General features: G+C 41.7%; 1 protein-coding gene across 3 annotated transcripts; it reads right to left on the reverse strand.

Moving 5' to 3' along the window:
* Nucleotides 1–704: 704 nt before the first annotated feature.
* On the reverse strand, nucleotides 705–12,664 carry arl8 (ADP-ribosylation factor-like 8). Of its 3 annotated transcripts, none has more exons than XM_014180737.3 (7): nucleotides 12,060–12,664; nucleotides 9,193–9,357; nucleotides 8,755–8,815; nucleotides 8,218–8,365; nucleotides 5,318–5,401; nucleotides 4,799–4,950; nucleotides 705–4,648 (listed from the first exon to the last, which is right to left on the reverse strand). In XM_014180737.3, the coding sequence occupies exons 1-7, from the start codon at nucleotides 12,103–12,105 to the stop codon at nucleotides 4,600–4,602; spliced, it is 705 nt and encodes a 234-aa protein (XP_014036212.1). In that variant the 5' UTR covers nucleotides 12,106–12,664; the 3' UTR covers nucleotides 705–4,599. The 3 variants fall into 3 exon arrangements, with proteins under 3 accessions (XP_014036212.1, XP_014036214.1, XP_014036213.1); XM_014180739.3 differs by having other exon boundaries at nucleotides 9,193–9,323; nucleotides 12,060–12,661; XM_014180738.3 differs by lacking the exon at nucleotides 9,193–9,357 and having other exon boundaries at nucleotides 12,060–12,662.
* Nucleotides 12,665–13,863: the final 1,199 nt, after the last annotated feature.

Here is a 13,863-nt window from a genome sequence, read left to right on the forward strand (position 1 = left end):
ATCTTTCTTTTGGTGTTCTTCAGAGTCAGTAGAAAGGCCTCTTTAGTGTCCTAGGTTTTCACAACTGTGACCTTAATTGCCTACCGTCTGTAAGCTGTTAGTGTCTTAACAACCGTTCCACAGGTGAATGTTCATTAATTGTTTATGGTTCATTGAACAAGCATGGGAAACAGTGTTTAAACCCTTTACAATGAAGATCTGTGAAGTTATTTGGATTTTTACAAATTTTCTTTGAATGACACGAACTTGAAAAAGGAAGTTTTTTTTGCAGTTTATATATTGTATCTAATAACATTGATAAAACATTGTTTTTAATAAGTCAGTGCTATGCTTACTTTATTATGGTGGTGCAACACACCAGATGATGGCATACACAGGCAGCCCAATGCTGATCATTTTCCCCACTAATTAGTGTCTTAACCAATCATAGATCTGATTGGTCAAAATACCAATTAGTGAAAAATACCAATTAGTGAAAGAAATATCAGAATTGGGCTGCCTGTGTAAACGCAGCCTTGTTCATGACGGCTGCTAGGTTCTCTGTTCTGAGAAGGGTCTCTGCAGATGTTGTCCACATATGTTCATCAGGTCTTCACCCATGAGATGGTACAAACAGTATGAGACTGCTGGCAGCCAACTGTGGATGCCTGAAACATTGAAAAGCAAATCACAGCCTTCTGGACCTAGTCAGTGAACAAACCAGATTCACATTTCAAAATACAATATTTTATTTAAAAATAAAACTGAAATGTGTGACCCAGATCATACACGTCATTATCATCCTGATTTAAGTGTCTGACCATTCCACTGTCTGACAGGGTATAAAGCACTAGATACCAATGGAATGCCACTATGATTCTGAAGAGACTGGGTATGTCCCAATTCCAAATGGCACTCTACTGATAGTAGTACACTGTATAGGGAATATGGAGCCATTTGGGACGCATCCTGGGTCCATCTGTTTCACATAATGCTAACTGGGTGTCAATTAAAACCGGTGGACTCGTACTCTCCCGGACCAGGGTGGACGCCACTGCTCTTTGTAACTTGTCGCGCGATGGACCAGGGCCCAGTTTCCCACTGGAACTTAGGCTTATGAGTGTTTTAACAATCTTTCCTACAACAGTCAGAGATATAACATGCTTTTCACAAAACAAAGCCTGTGTTGATACTGCCCTTCTCGGAGCAGCGTTCTCCCTTTCCAATCTTAACATTAGAGTTACTGACGACGGATCAGCTCCTAGAGAGATGTTATTTATTGTCTATGGCTACAAATATTGAGGTGGCTTATTCTAATCTTAACCCTATAATAAAACGCACTAAATCAAGATTTGGCAAATATTAGACAGAAGGCTAGTCTACAATTAGCTAAATATTCAATATTCAAATACAGTATATTAGGTCTGTAGCCTATACTGTATTTATCTTTTAAAGTCACGCAGAAGGGCCAAAAAAAAAAAAAAAGCATCTAACGCCGAAACTTAGCTGTTCTACAAGTGGTCTGATGTAGTCGTTAAATAAGTGTTTAAGAGCAACTTTATTAAACGGTGGTTTTGGGAAACAGCTTAGAGATTTAACGATGCTCCTACAAAAGGTCCTAATGATGAACGTAGCCTTAAGATACTTTGGGGAAACCGGACCCTGAGCTACTCTGAATCTAGTCCCAATGAAAAGACTGAAGTTGTTTCCTTGACTTCACCACACACTCTCATGCACCTGCAAAGTGACACGTGCATAGATCTGTTAGCTATTTAAATGAACTCACCCATCAGGCCAATGTAGTAACAAATCCTGGTGGAGAGAGGCCATATGTAGCAAGCTTCTCAGAGTAGGAGTGCCAATTTAGGATCAATTTAGTGTTTCAATCCACAATGAGTAAGATTGTGGAATGGGGCTGATCCTAGACTGTGAGAATCTTGATACAGCGGAAATAAGGGATAAAATATTGTCAGGGCAAGCAGACAGACATTCAGACATAAGGAGAGCATCAACATCCCATTCATTCACATGCCAGTCTGTCTGACATGTGGCACATTTGACACAGGAGAAGCCCTAGCTGACTCCTTTTGAGGCCTGTCAGTAGCCTGGTCCCAGACCTGTGTGCTTCAGCCAACTTCTCTAACTAGAGAAGTTGGCTAAAACCCAAACAAATCTGGGATCAGGCTAGCTGTTTTGAGGGTACGCAACATAAGCTGATGGGGGCTGGATGGCGCGTTCGATACAATGCAGTCAAAAATGCACAAAGAGTACCATATATCTAACTTGCTTGGTCCCAGATCCGTTAGTGCTTTTGCAAACTCCATTGCTGTCCTTGTCAAGCCAAAACAAGGTGGCATGATAGCACAAACAGACTGACACTCAGGCTACTTTAACTCTAAGGAGTAATTTGTCAGAATAAGGTGATACACAAAAAAAAAAATGTAGCTGCAATTCGACATCGCATCATATACTTGAGTTGTATATACACAAAATGCTAAAATAATCTAATCAAAATGCTGCATCGACATGTGTACAATACTGTTATGAAACTTGAGCTTTGAACACTGATATTACCACGGTAGTGGTTGGTTGGCACTAGTGCCGAGCGATTAGTACATTTGAGGTCTGTACGGTTTCGGTTCGATTATTATTATTTTTTTAATAATCACGGTTTTCGGTTGATACAATTTTAACATTAAAATGCATTGTGGGTTAAATGTTGTAACACATAAAACAATTATTAAAATTCCCATTATAGTAGTGACTGCCCATTACTGCGTATCACTTAATTTATTACTTAAATATTTCATTGTGTATATTACATTTGTTTTATTTGATGACTTTTATTCCAAATCATCTCATCTCTAGTGAGCTGCTGCTTATGCTGTCTGACAAAAATCCCTATTTTAGTAGTTCTTCAAAGTAAATAAGGCATACTATCAATCACTTAGATAAATGTATTTTCAGGTAGAGATACCTCACGAAGCAACTGCTCTCTATCCCTCTCGATCGTGCATTTCTCGGTCTCAGTGTCTGCCCCACACTAACCTAACATAGCAGGAGTAAAGGAAACACAGACCGGAAAAGTAGGATTATGGATAATGGTCATTGTAGTTAATTATCACATTTCCTGCATTAAACTATGTTGAATATTGGCCTGTTGGAAACTACAACGTTGCACAGTACGGGCTGATCTGATTTATCTGTGGAGAAACTGCAATGTGAGCATTGAGCTCACAGGAAAAAAATTACATGGAATTCAAATAATTGAACCGACGTTGGTCAATTAGCCGTTTAAAAAAATAAACGACATTTCGGTTGATCGCGCAGCACTAGTTAGCACTCCATTTGTTCCCAGTGTGAATGAGTGCTAAGGAAAACAGATCCCAGGGACATTTGCTTGAGAAGTCAAATGCAATACGACTATTCCCAATAATACAGTGGCTCCCACAGTCAAAGAAACCAGCATCACAACGAGGCTTGTACCCAGGGTGCATCCCAAATGGCACCCTATTCCCTATATAGTGCACTACCTTTGAACAGAACCCTCTGGGCCCTGGTTAAAAGTAGTGCACTATATAGGGAATAGGGTGCCATTTTGGACGCATCCCCAGACTCACTCCTCCAACCACGGTTACAGTACCAACTAGTCCTTTTGTGAGTTCAGAACAACCACCACCTTTATAGCTTATGAAACAGACGGAGACCATGTATAATAAGCACCGATGACAACTCACCATGAAATAAATAAAAAAAATACATCAAAAAGTAGTTAAAAACATCTTGAATATGCCATCCTGTACACATAGGCCTAAACCAAAACACATGTATTGTAACAGACTTCCACTACTGTAACCAACATAGAATACCATTGTGTTACTGATACTACCCGGTGTCCATTCACCATGATAAACCCCTTCCTTTCCCTAACCTAAGTAAGTTAACCTGACTACCATAAGTGAGTAGGTAGACACTGTTTGGTGTAGGCCTCTGTAAAGTAGGCATCAAAATAGACAGACAAATTAATACATGATTGATGAAACACTTCTGCACAGAACATTCAAGAGACCTAAATGTCAATCCAGGTCCTAATATGGCATTATGATATATAATCATGATATGTAGTGGTGATGGTGTGTCCATCGCTTCAAGTGGACACTTAGTATTCCAGTCTTAGAGGAGAAGTGTTCTCTTTCTGGCTGTGGTTCTACTGCGGTTTACCATCAGCTTGACCACATCCAGGTAGCAAAAAGTCCATGTGGTTTAGTAAGAGGGTCCAGTTAACAAGGACCTTAAAATAGTGTGGTATTCATTACAGCACACCGTAGCAAAACGTTTTGCAAAGGACATACGAAAGGAGCATTTCTAATTGGACAAGTTCAGGAAGTCCCTCCCTGTTTTGGTTTGTTTTCTTCTTTTTAGTGCCGAATGAACACAACCCAGGTAAGGTCAAGTTGATGTAGCGGGGAGAGAGGCAACACTTGCTTCCCGTGCAGCCTTGAGCTCAAAATTGAACCATTTTGTTTATGTTTTTAAGAAGCCAATAGGGAGAGGCTGGGATGCCACCAGATAGGTGAGAACGGTAGTCAGTCAGTTCAACATCCAACGAGGGAGAAGGGGCTATCTTAGTCCCGCCCTCGAGGTCATCCACTCCAGGCCCTGGCATAAGCTGAAAAGAAAAAAGGCAAACCATCTAAGTTGCAGATCCCTTTTGAAGTTTCAGAAGAAGTAAAGAGGCGAATCACATAGGCTATAGAAAGGAATGGGACAGTGTTAAGGTTGTGTGTGTGTATCCACGTGATGCCAAGGCCCCTCTCACCCTTCTCCTGTGAGCGCACAGCACGACTGGATGTGCCAGGGGTGGTCTTTGATGGAGCTAAGGGTGAGGTATTTGGAGATTTCCGCCGCCGACATGCAGTCTTTCATATCCTGCTTGTTTGCAAATATCAACAAAGCTGCCTTTCTTAGGTCCTGGGAAGAAAGAAGGGGCAAAGAGAACAATGCAACTTCCACTACAACACATGCATCCCAACTGGCACTCTATTCCCTTTTTAGTGCATTCATTTTGACTAGAGCCTTATTGCACTATATAGGGAAAAGGGCACCATTTGGGACGCAGCCAAGCACAACAAAAACTTCCACTGAACAATGTGACAGGGAGGGAACTAGAAATCATTCATGTGGACTTGTGAGACAAGCTCCTTGTTTTTTTTAGGCTGGCAATTTTTTGTACATTTTTTTACACAGATTAAACTAGTTCTGTGCGGTTTCCCCCAGTTTTCTGTGCCAGCATGCGTGTGAATGAAGGTCAGAGTACTGGGGGGGTTAATATACGAACCTCATGAGCCAACATCTTGTAGAGCTCCTCTTTAGAGATCACCAGCCTCTCTCGGTCTGTGCTGTCCACCACCAAGATGATAAACTGGGAATTACAGGAGACAGACAATGACAACTGAAAACACTTTATTAACCCTGCAAGAGGAAATTAGATGTTTCCGAATACACGTACTTGCGTCCTAAATAGTAGGCTTTTGAGGTATGCAAAAATAGATAGTATGTGATATTTAGAAAAAATTTATGTGATATTTAGAAAATAAATGTATGCTTTAAATGCCAGGATGTCATACTCATTTCGGCTTTTCATCTAATAGAATTCGCTGCACCCTTGAGGAAGAGAATAGTCTTCACACCCACCTGTGTTTGACAAGCTGATAATCAGAATAGGGGGACTCTACAAAAATCAGATGGCAGGGAACAAGCGCGATTGAGCATTAGATGACGCCTTCTCAGTATAGATGAGTATTTATGTTTAAGTGTTGCTTACTGCATACCTTTTCACTAAACAGTATGTTCTAAATAGTATGTACACTGAACAAAAATATGAAGGTCAAATGTTGGTCCCATGTTTCATGAGCTGAAGCAAAATATCCCAGAAATGTAGCACAAATTTGTTCACATCCCTGTTAGTGAGCATTTCTCCTTTGCCAAGATAATCCACCTGCCAGATTTTTTAAATTTAACTTGGCAAGGCAGTTAAGAACAAATGTACAATGACGGTCTACCCCGGCCAAACCCAGAAGCTGGGCCAATTGTGCCGCCCTATGGAACTCCCAATCATGGCCAGATGTGATACAGCCTGGATTCGAACCAGGGACTGTGGTAACACCTCTTGCACTGAGATGCAGTGTCTTAGACCACTGCGTCACTCGGGAGACCACAGATGTTGCATATCAAGAAGCTGATTAAACAGCATGATCTTTACACGTGTCCGTTGTGCTGGGGACAATAAAATACCTCTCTAAAATGTGCAGTTGTGTCACACAACTACATCTAATGCGATAGACCATATGACTGGACAGGAAATAGAAGGCATCAACTGAATGTTAAGTCTTTCCTGTCAGGTATTTTAAATTGTCTGTATTGTCTACTTATTGAATGTTTGAAATCTTGATTTGTAATTGTTTAATGTCTCATTAATTGGTGTTGGACCACAGGAAGATTAGCTAGCGTTACAGCGTTAGCTAATGGGGAGCCTAATAAAAATTAAATGGCACAGATGCAATTGGCATGCTGACTGCAGGAATGTCCACCAAGTATTGCCAGAGAATTTAATGTTAATTTCTCTACTATAAGCCTCCTCAAGTCGTTTCAGAAAATTTGGCAGTATGTCCAACCGGCCTCACAACTGCAGACCACGTGTGTGGTGTCGTGTGGGCGAGAGGTTTGCTGACGTCAACGTTGTGAACAAGAGTGCCCCATGGTGGCGGGGGTGTGGGTTATGTTATGGACAGGCATAAGCTACGGACAACGAACACAATTCCATTTTATTGATGCAGAGTGATAGCGTGACGAGATCCTGAGGCCCATTGTCGTGCCATTTGTCTGCCTCAATCACCATGTTTCAGCATAATAATGCACGGCCTCATGTCGCAAGGATCTGTACACATTTCCTGTAAGCTGAAAATGTCCCAGGTCTTCCTTGGCCTGTAAACTCAGACATGACACAAATTGAGCATGTTTGGGATGCTCTGGATCGACATGTACGACAGCGTGTTCCAGTTCCAGCCAACATCCAGAAACTTCACACATTCATTTAAGATGACTGGGACAACATTCCACAATCAACAGCCTGATCAACTCTATGCGAAGGAGATGTGTCGCGCTGCATGAGGCAAATGGCGGTCACAACAGATACTGACTGGTTTTCTGAGCCACGGCCCTACCTTTTTCTTTTAAGGCATCTGTGACCAACAGATGAATATCTCTATTCCCATTCATGTAAAATCCATAGATTAGGACCCAATTTATTTATTTTGATTTACTGACTTCCTTATGAACTCAGTAAAATCTTTGCAATTGTTGTATGTTGCGTTTATATTTTTGTTCACTACAGTACCATTATTACAAAGTATGCAGTTTAAATAAGTACTAGGCAAGACAGATTTTGGACACGGCCATTGGGTTTGTCACCAGCAAGACACTATGCTCGGACTCGTCGCGTAAACGAGACGGATTTGGAAAGATAGGCCACGTGCGGCTGGGAAGACAAGTACAGCAACAGACAAGTCACAGAGACAGACAGAGCACGGATGGCTGGTGAAACAAACTCATGACTTCCATAGAAGCCAATAGATTCAATAGGACACTTCATCTTTTCAGATGCCATTTAGAACAGGTACAGTGAAACATGGTGGGTGGATATTTCTGAGCGGAGACCCTCACAATTGGGCTTGTTCCGGGAATGGTGGCTGGCATGCTAATGACTCATTGTGTATCGTTCAGAGAGCATAGCAGATGTGGATGCAGTGTTTGTGCTGAAAGTGAGCATGTGGACAGAGCATAGCAGATGTCAGGTTACAGAATTGGCACGAGTGTGTGATACGGTTTGAAGAGTCCTACTGGGGGTTTTAAAACAGAGCTCCAATGAAGAGCCACATTCCTCATCCCCTCACTCTTACCATAAGCTGCAGAGGCAAAACTTGCCTTTCATACAGGACTCTGTCAGCGTGACCTTTGAACCCGGGGACGCCCCTTTGTTTGTTCAGAGCACAGACGGACCACGGCAGCTGGGCAATACTTTTGTTCCCCTCTCTGACAGCATCTATTAGGGATTAGGAGCCCCGCTATTTACAACACACACCACTGGACCTTTTATGCACCGTCTGTCTGCTACCACTAAAACGTACAGCACTGGCCACTGGGTGAGTAGAGTATGTTGGGGTGGTGTGTGTAACTTACCTCTGTGTTGGAGTAATAGGTGTTCCAGGAGGAGCGGAGAGACTCCTGTCCCCCGATGTCCCACATGAGGAAGTGGGTGTTCTTCACCACTATCTCCTCCACATTACTCCCTATGGTGGGCGATGTATGGACCACCTCGTTCATCAGACTAAGGAGGAAGATACAAAACGTTTCAGTGATCTACCTCAGAGAGCAACAGTCGTCATTAGTATGGCCAGGAGTTTTCCTTAAACATAGAAAAACTCTTGAGTTATAGTTAAAGATACATGGAGACAGCAGACAAGGGGGGGGGGGGGGGGAACTGTAGTAGTCCCGAGTGGGGCAGCGGTCTAAGGCACTGCATCTCAGTGCAAGAAGTGTCACTATAGTCCCTGGTTCTGATCCAGGTTGCATCACATCCGGATGTGATTTGGAGTCCCATAGGGCGGAGCACAATTGGTCCAGCGTCTGGGGTTGGCCGTCATTGTAAATAAGAATTTGTTCATAACTGACATGCTTAGTTAAATAAAGGTTAAAACATTTTTTTTCATTACTCACAATTGGTACAGTATGGTGGTCTTTCCAGCATTGTCCAACCCGACAATAATCACCTTGTGTTCTGCAACAAAGAAAGTGTGCACAGGTTACAGTTTCCCTTCCCAAGATACACTACCTTCTTGCCACAGTAATGGTTAAGATTAGGGGAGGGAAGCTGAACCTAGATCTGTACCTACAGGAAACTTCACCCCAGAGCCACTTTCAAAGCTAATTAGACATTTACATTTAAGTCAATGAGCTCTTAGCTTAGCTCCTAGCTTTCGCTGGTCTAACACAAGCGCAAGTAGCCCACCCCCCAAAATCACCATCACGGTCTTTAGCTTCTGTGTTGCTTTAGGGCCTTTAACACTCCACTGTCATACAAAGGCGGTTGGCAGACCAAAGCCTGAATCAAAGCAAGCACGTCTGTGTTAGAATATCCCCCCTAGGTGACTTCACCTTTGAAGCCCACGGTCGACAAGGAGGAAGGTAGTACTGTCAGATGGCTGATGACTTTGACAGGCTTTGGCACACAACAGATGATGTCGTCAGATGTTCCACGGCTATTGCTTCCTGAGAGGATAGCTACCCTGTAGTGGATGTGGGTGGGCCCGGCCAAAAAAGCTCACAGAGGAGGGAGTTGAGAGTTTGTTACATACAAAGAACACTACCCAACATTTCCATATCCACAAACACATTCATTGGACTGGTGTGAACTATATTTTCCATTCAAACAAAAGCAAACGTTTTCAATATGACAAAACACCATGATGGAAGTGGTCCACAAGCATCTAGCCTAGTAGTAATCTAACTAATTAACTCATCTGTTGGAGTGAGTGAAACTTGTAGCGGTCTAAGACCCGAAATTCCGCGATCTGACCCGGACCTGTAAATTCTGACTTGTCTCTCGGATCTGGGTCTGATTTAATTGCACAGATCCGTGGCAATTTATAATTGATTTGTCATCTGGACCAGTCCTCTTAAATGTAATGTGTGCAAGACAAGAACCGCACAAGCTTTATCGGTGTCAGCCAACTGCAACTCAAAAACATATTGCTTCTGTCCAGCTGAAAGTGGTTCAGGCTGCTCACCTCACGTCCTCCTGCTGCTGAGAGAGAGCGAGAAAGGAGCATTGGCCTAGGGTACTGCTGATTGCGAAGATGGAGGCCTTTTTCATTCAAATAAACGAAAAAGTTCAAGGAAGAAGAACCGTGAAAAAGAAGCCGATAAGGGGAATGTCCTCGGGGACAAGTTTTAATATTGTAGTGGACAAAGATGAGAAGAACGTTGGCACGGCCAAACGGAACTCGCTATTCTGGTTTGATGCCGTTTTCTAACCTATTTATTTTTCGTATCCATTATCATTTGTATATTATTATTAGCCTATTTAATAATATAAACCAGTTCTTTAAACATGCAAAAATATTGTATCATTTTGTTGCCCAATTTAAATTCTGTCTTTTGTGCTCTGTATTTAGTTTATAAGTAGGCCTGTTATAAATGAGCATTAGCCTATTGCTGTCATTTGTTGTGTAGGCCTACAGTAGGCACTCACCTTTGTTGGTAATTACTGCAATATAGGCCTGTTCAAGGTTTAAACCAGTTCTTTAAATATGCAACAAGTGTTTTGTTTCATTCTGTTCAGCCATTTTCTTTGGCCAAATTTAGAGTAATGTTACGTTTGCTGTAATATAATAGAATTATCAGAAGGCCTAGGGCTACTCGCACTCAAACCATGAAAAGGAAAAAACTAAAAAGGAGGGCAAGATGCAAAACTTAATTTGCAATATAATAACCTGTTTGTATTTTCCCTGTAAACAATGACTTAAAAAAAAAAAAAAAGTAATATATCATACTGATGCATTTAACGCTCAAATCTCCTACATCTGAACCGCGAGGTGGACAATTGTTTTCAAAAAGTAGAAACCAATCAAATAGGTTAAAGTTTTGAATATGCTACACATTGAAACAACAAATATATATATTTTCGGTTTAAGGACTGTGGATCATTTGGCCAAGTTCGCTCGTTTATTGATGTCGCTGGCAGCGCCCAGCTTGGAGTTCTCTCGCTCCCTCCTACTCTCGGACCTGAACGAGCATGGGTCTGTTTGAGCATGGGTCTGTTTTTCCACAGGTCTTTTCGTAACAGGTCCAACTGTCCTCGAGTCCATTCGGAGCAGGTCTCATTTTTTTTATTTATGCATATCGGGTCAGGTGGGAATGCCATGGATCCATTTCGGAATAACTTTTTTGACCTGTAAAGTCCTCTAGTCTAAAACACTGGAGGCTGGGATTAGCAATTCACTGGTCCTCTTCTGTCTCACTGAGGGATTAGGCCAATGGGATACACAATTCCACAGGATTACCTTATGGCCCAACATTGCAGGACAGTAGTATGAGAGTTGTTCTACTATAGATGACCTCCATTGGTATACAGATCTGGGACCAGGCTAGCATGAGTGCCAGTCTGTTTGTGCTATCATCATGCCAACTCCTTGTCCCTCATTGTCATGTTTGGCTTGACAATGATAAATGGAGTTGGAAAGAGCACAAACAGATATGGGACCAGGTTTAGAGGGGCAGGAGGTAACCTAAAGGTTAGAGCATTCGGTCAGTAACTGAAAGGTTGCTAGATCGAACCCCCGAGCTGACAAGGTATAAATCTGTCGTACAAGGCAGTTAACCCACTGTTCCTAGGCCGTCATTGCAAATAAACATTTGTTCTTAAATGACTAGCCTAGTTACATAAATAAATAAGGCTCTGGCCAATTCCATTATATTGACATGTTCTTTCTCTGCTGGATTGAAAAGACAGGAAAGGGCCATTACAACACTTTGTTAATCCATTTAGCCCTATAAAACTCCAAACCGACTTCCACATCCTTCCAAAGTTGTCCCTTGTGTCCATTTCTCAAAGTCAACAGAAACAGTAGCCTAAACAACAAGTCCAAAATTGGACCACAGAGTGCATATTATTCCTCTCAAACATGCGGCTATTTGAGTGTTAACGTTACATCTAACAGTATCCTCAGCTGGCTGATTCTGTAAACCTCTACCACCATTAGATTATGTTGCCGACGGTAACTCCCTAACATTGAGCTACAATAATTACTATCTAGACCACTACCATGTGTTGTTTTGCATGCAGCCACTGTCAAGGAATAGCGTTAACGTTAGCTACACATCGGGTCGAAGAACAGCTGGCAACCAAAAACGTTAGCCAACTAACTAACGTTAGTGAAGGCCCCATATTATTGTGTGTACTAGCTAACGTACTCGTTAGCTACTAGCAAGCTAAAAATGTTAGCTGGTAGCTAAGTACTCACCTTGATTGCAAAAGAAACTCCACAGTTTGGCAAATATAAGACCCATGTCGTCAGTGGTTTAAATTGCAAAGGGTGGACTGTCGACGTATCCAGGGCTAACTAACGTCGTTAGCTGGCACAAGTCCCCGTTAGTAGTTTTGAAATGAATAACCAGCTCCACACAAGCCACGTAAATTAACTCGCTAGCTCCACAACAAAACTCTAGTTGAGAAATGATTAGCTAACTAGCTACCTTTCTTTACTATCCGAGGTATCAGACTCAGTTATTTTGTCTATGGGCTAACGTTAACTAGCATCAACAGAGTCACAACTATCCGTTATGGAAAAATACGTTGACATAACATTTTTTCCTGATGGTGCCTTTGGAATTCTGTTTACGAGAGCTAACGGCCCGGAGCTAAGTTAGCTAGCTAAGGGTTTAACATTAACCACTTCAAGTCGACTTGTTTCCAGCTGCTAGCTAGCCAACTCCACTGTGAGAACTTTATATACACGAAGTTTTCCTTAATGCGAGATCTGCCTGTGTGTTGTAGCCTCTTCCAAATTGACTGTTAGTGTAAACCCCGATGCAGTGTTTTTCAAAAGCCACCCCCCCCCGGCCTAAGTGTCAAGTTACAATTGATGACGTTGACGCCAGGGGCTCAATAATTGGTTGAAAATGTACAGGATTATTTTTCATAAAAAAAACAGACTAAAGTGTTATTTATATATTCAGGAATCTTTTTTTTACAACAAGCTTGTGGGTTACTGTCGCCGGGACTGGCAGCGGTGTTGTTAAGAGTGAGCTATTGTGACATCAACTGTGTGCCAAAGTTGTGCCAGATGACATCATCATGTCTGACATAATATATTATTATATATAGGCATTTTGATGGACAAATCAATCAAACGGGTCCACGACCTCACCGGAACCACTTCCTATATTCACACTCCTGGTAGGTTGTACATTTGATTGACTTCAATGATAATCCAACCAGACCTGGGTTGAAACTGTTTGAAATCAGGCCAATGGAACAGTCCTAAAATGACAAACCCCGCCTAATTTGGCCCTCCAGGTAGGCTAAAGCAAACAGTCCTAGTAATAATAATTAATAGGTGGGTACTTACATATGTCCTATTTCATGTGTGTATTAAACATGTGTGAATTATATTTTTGGTGTGCATATGGCTCAGAGAGTGCTGTTGAGTGTTACTTTGCAAAGTATTTGAAAGATTTCAAATAGTATTTGAACCCAGGACTGAATTCAACAGAATAGGTTATGGTGTGAACAAAGTGTGTCAATGGTGTCTTAGATGTCAACAGCATATCCCAAAAACGACTGCAAAATGTGAAAAATAGTATCAAAGTTCAAGTATGAGCTTGAAGTTTCTTTCAATTGGTTTGTTTTACCTTTGCCCTAGAATAGGCTAGATATAATTGTTTTCACCATATTGCTTAGGCAATTAAATCATTTCAGACCTACACAATGTTATGGGGGCTAATGGCTCTGGGTTTGTTTCTGTTCTGGACAGGGCTTATATACACTGCTCAAAAAAATAAAGGGAACATTTAAACAACACAATGTAACTCCAAGTCAATCACACTTCTGTGAAATCAAACTGTCCACTTAGGAAGCAACACTGATTTACAATAAATTTCACATGCTGTTGTGCAAATGGAATAGACAACAGGTGGAAATTATAGGCAATTAGCAAGACACCCAAAATAAAGGAGGGGTTCTGCAGGTGGTGACCACAGACCACTTCTCAGTTCCTATGCTTCCTGGTTGATGTTTTGGTCACTTTTGAATGCTGGCGATGCTTT

This window comes from Salmo salar, chromosome 29, assembly GCF_965601325.2.
Source record: "Salmo salar chromosome 29, fSalSal1, whole genome shotgun sequence".
NCBI classification, from domain to species: domain Eukaryota; kingdom Metazoa; phylum Chordata; class Actinopteri; order Salmoniformes; family Salmonidae; genus Salmo; species Salmo salar.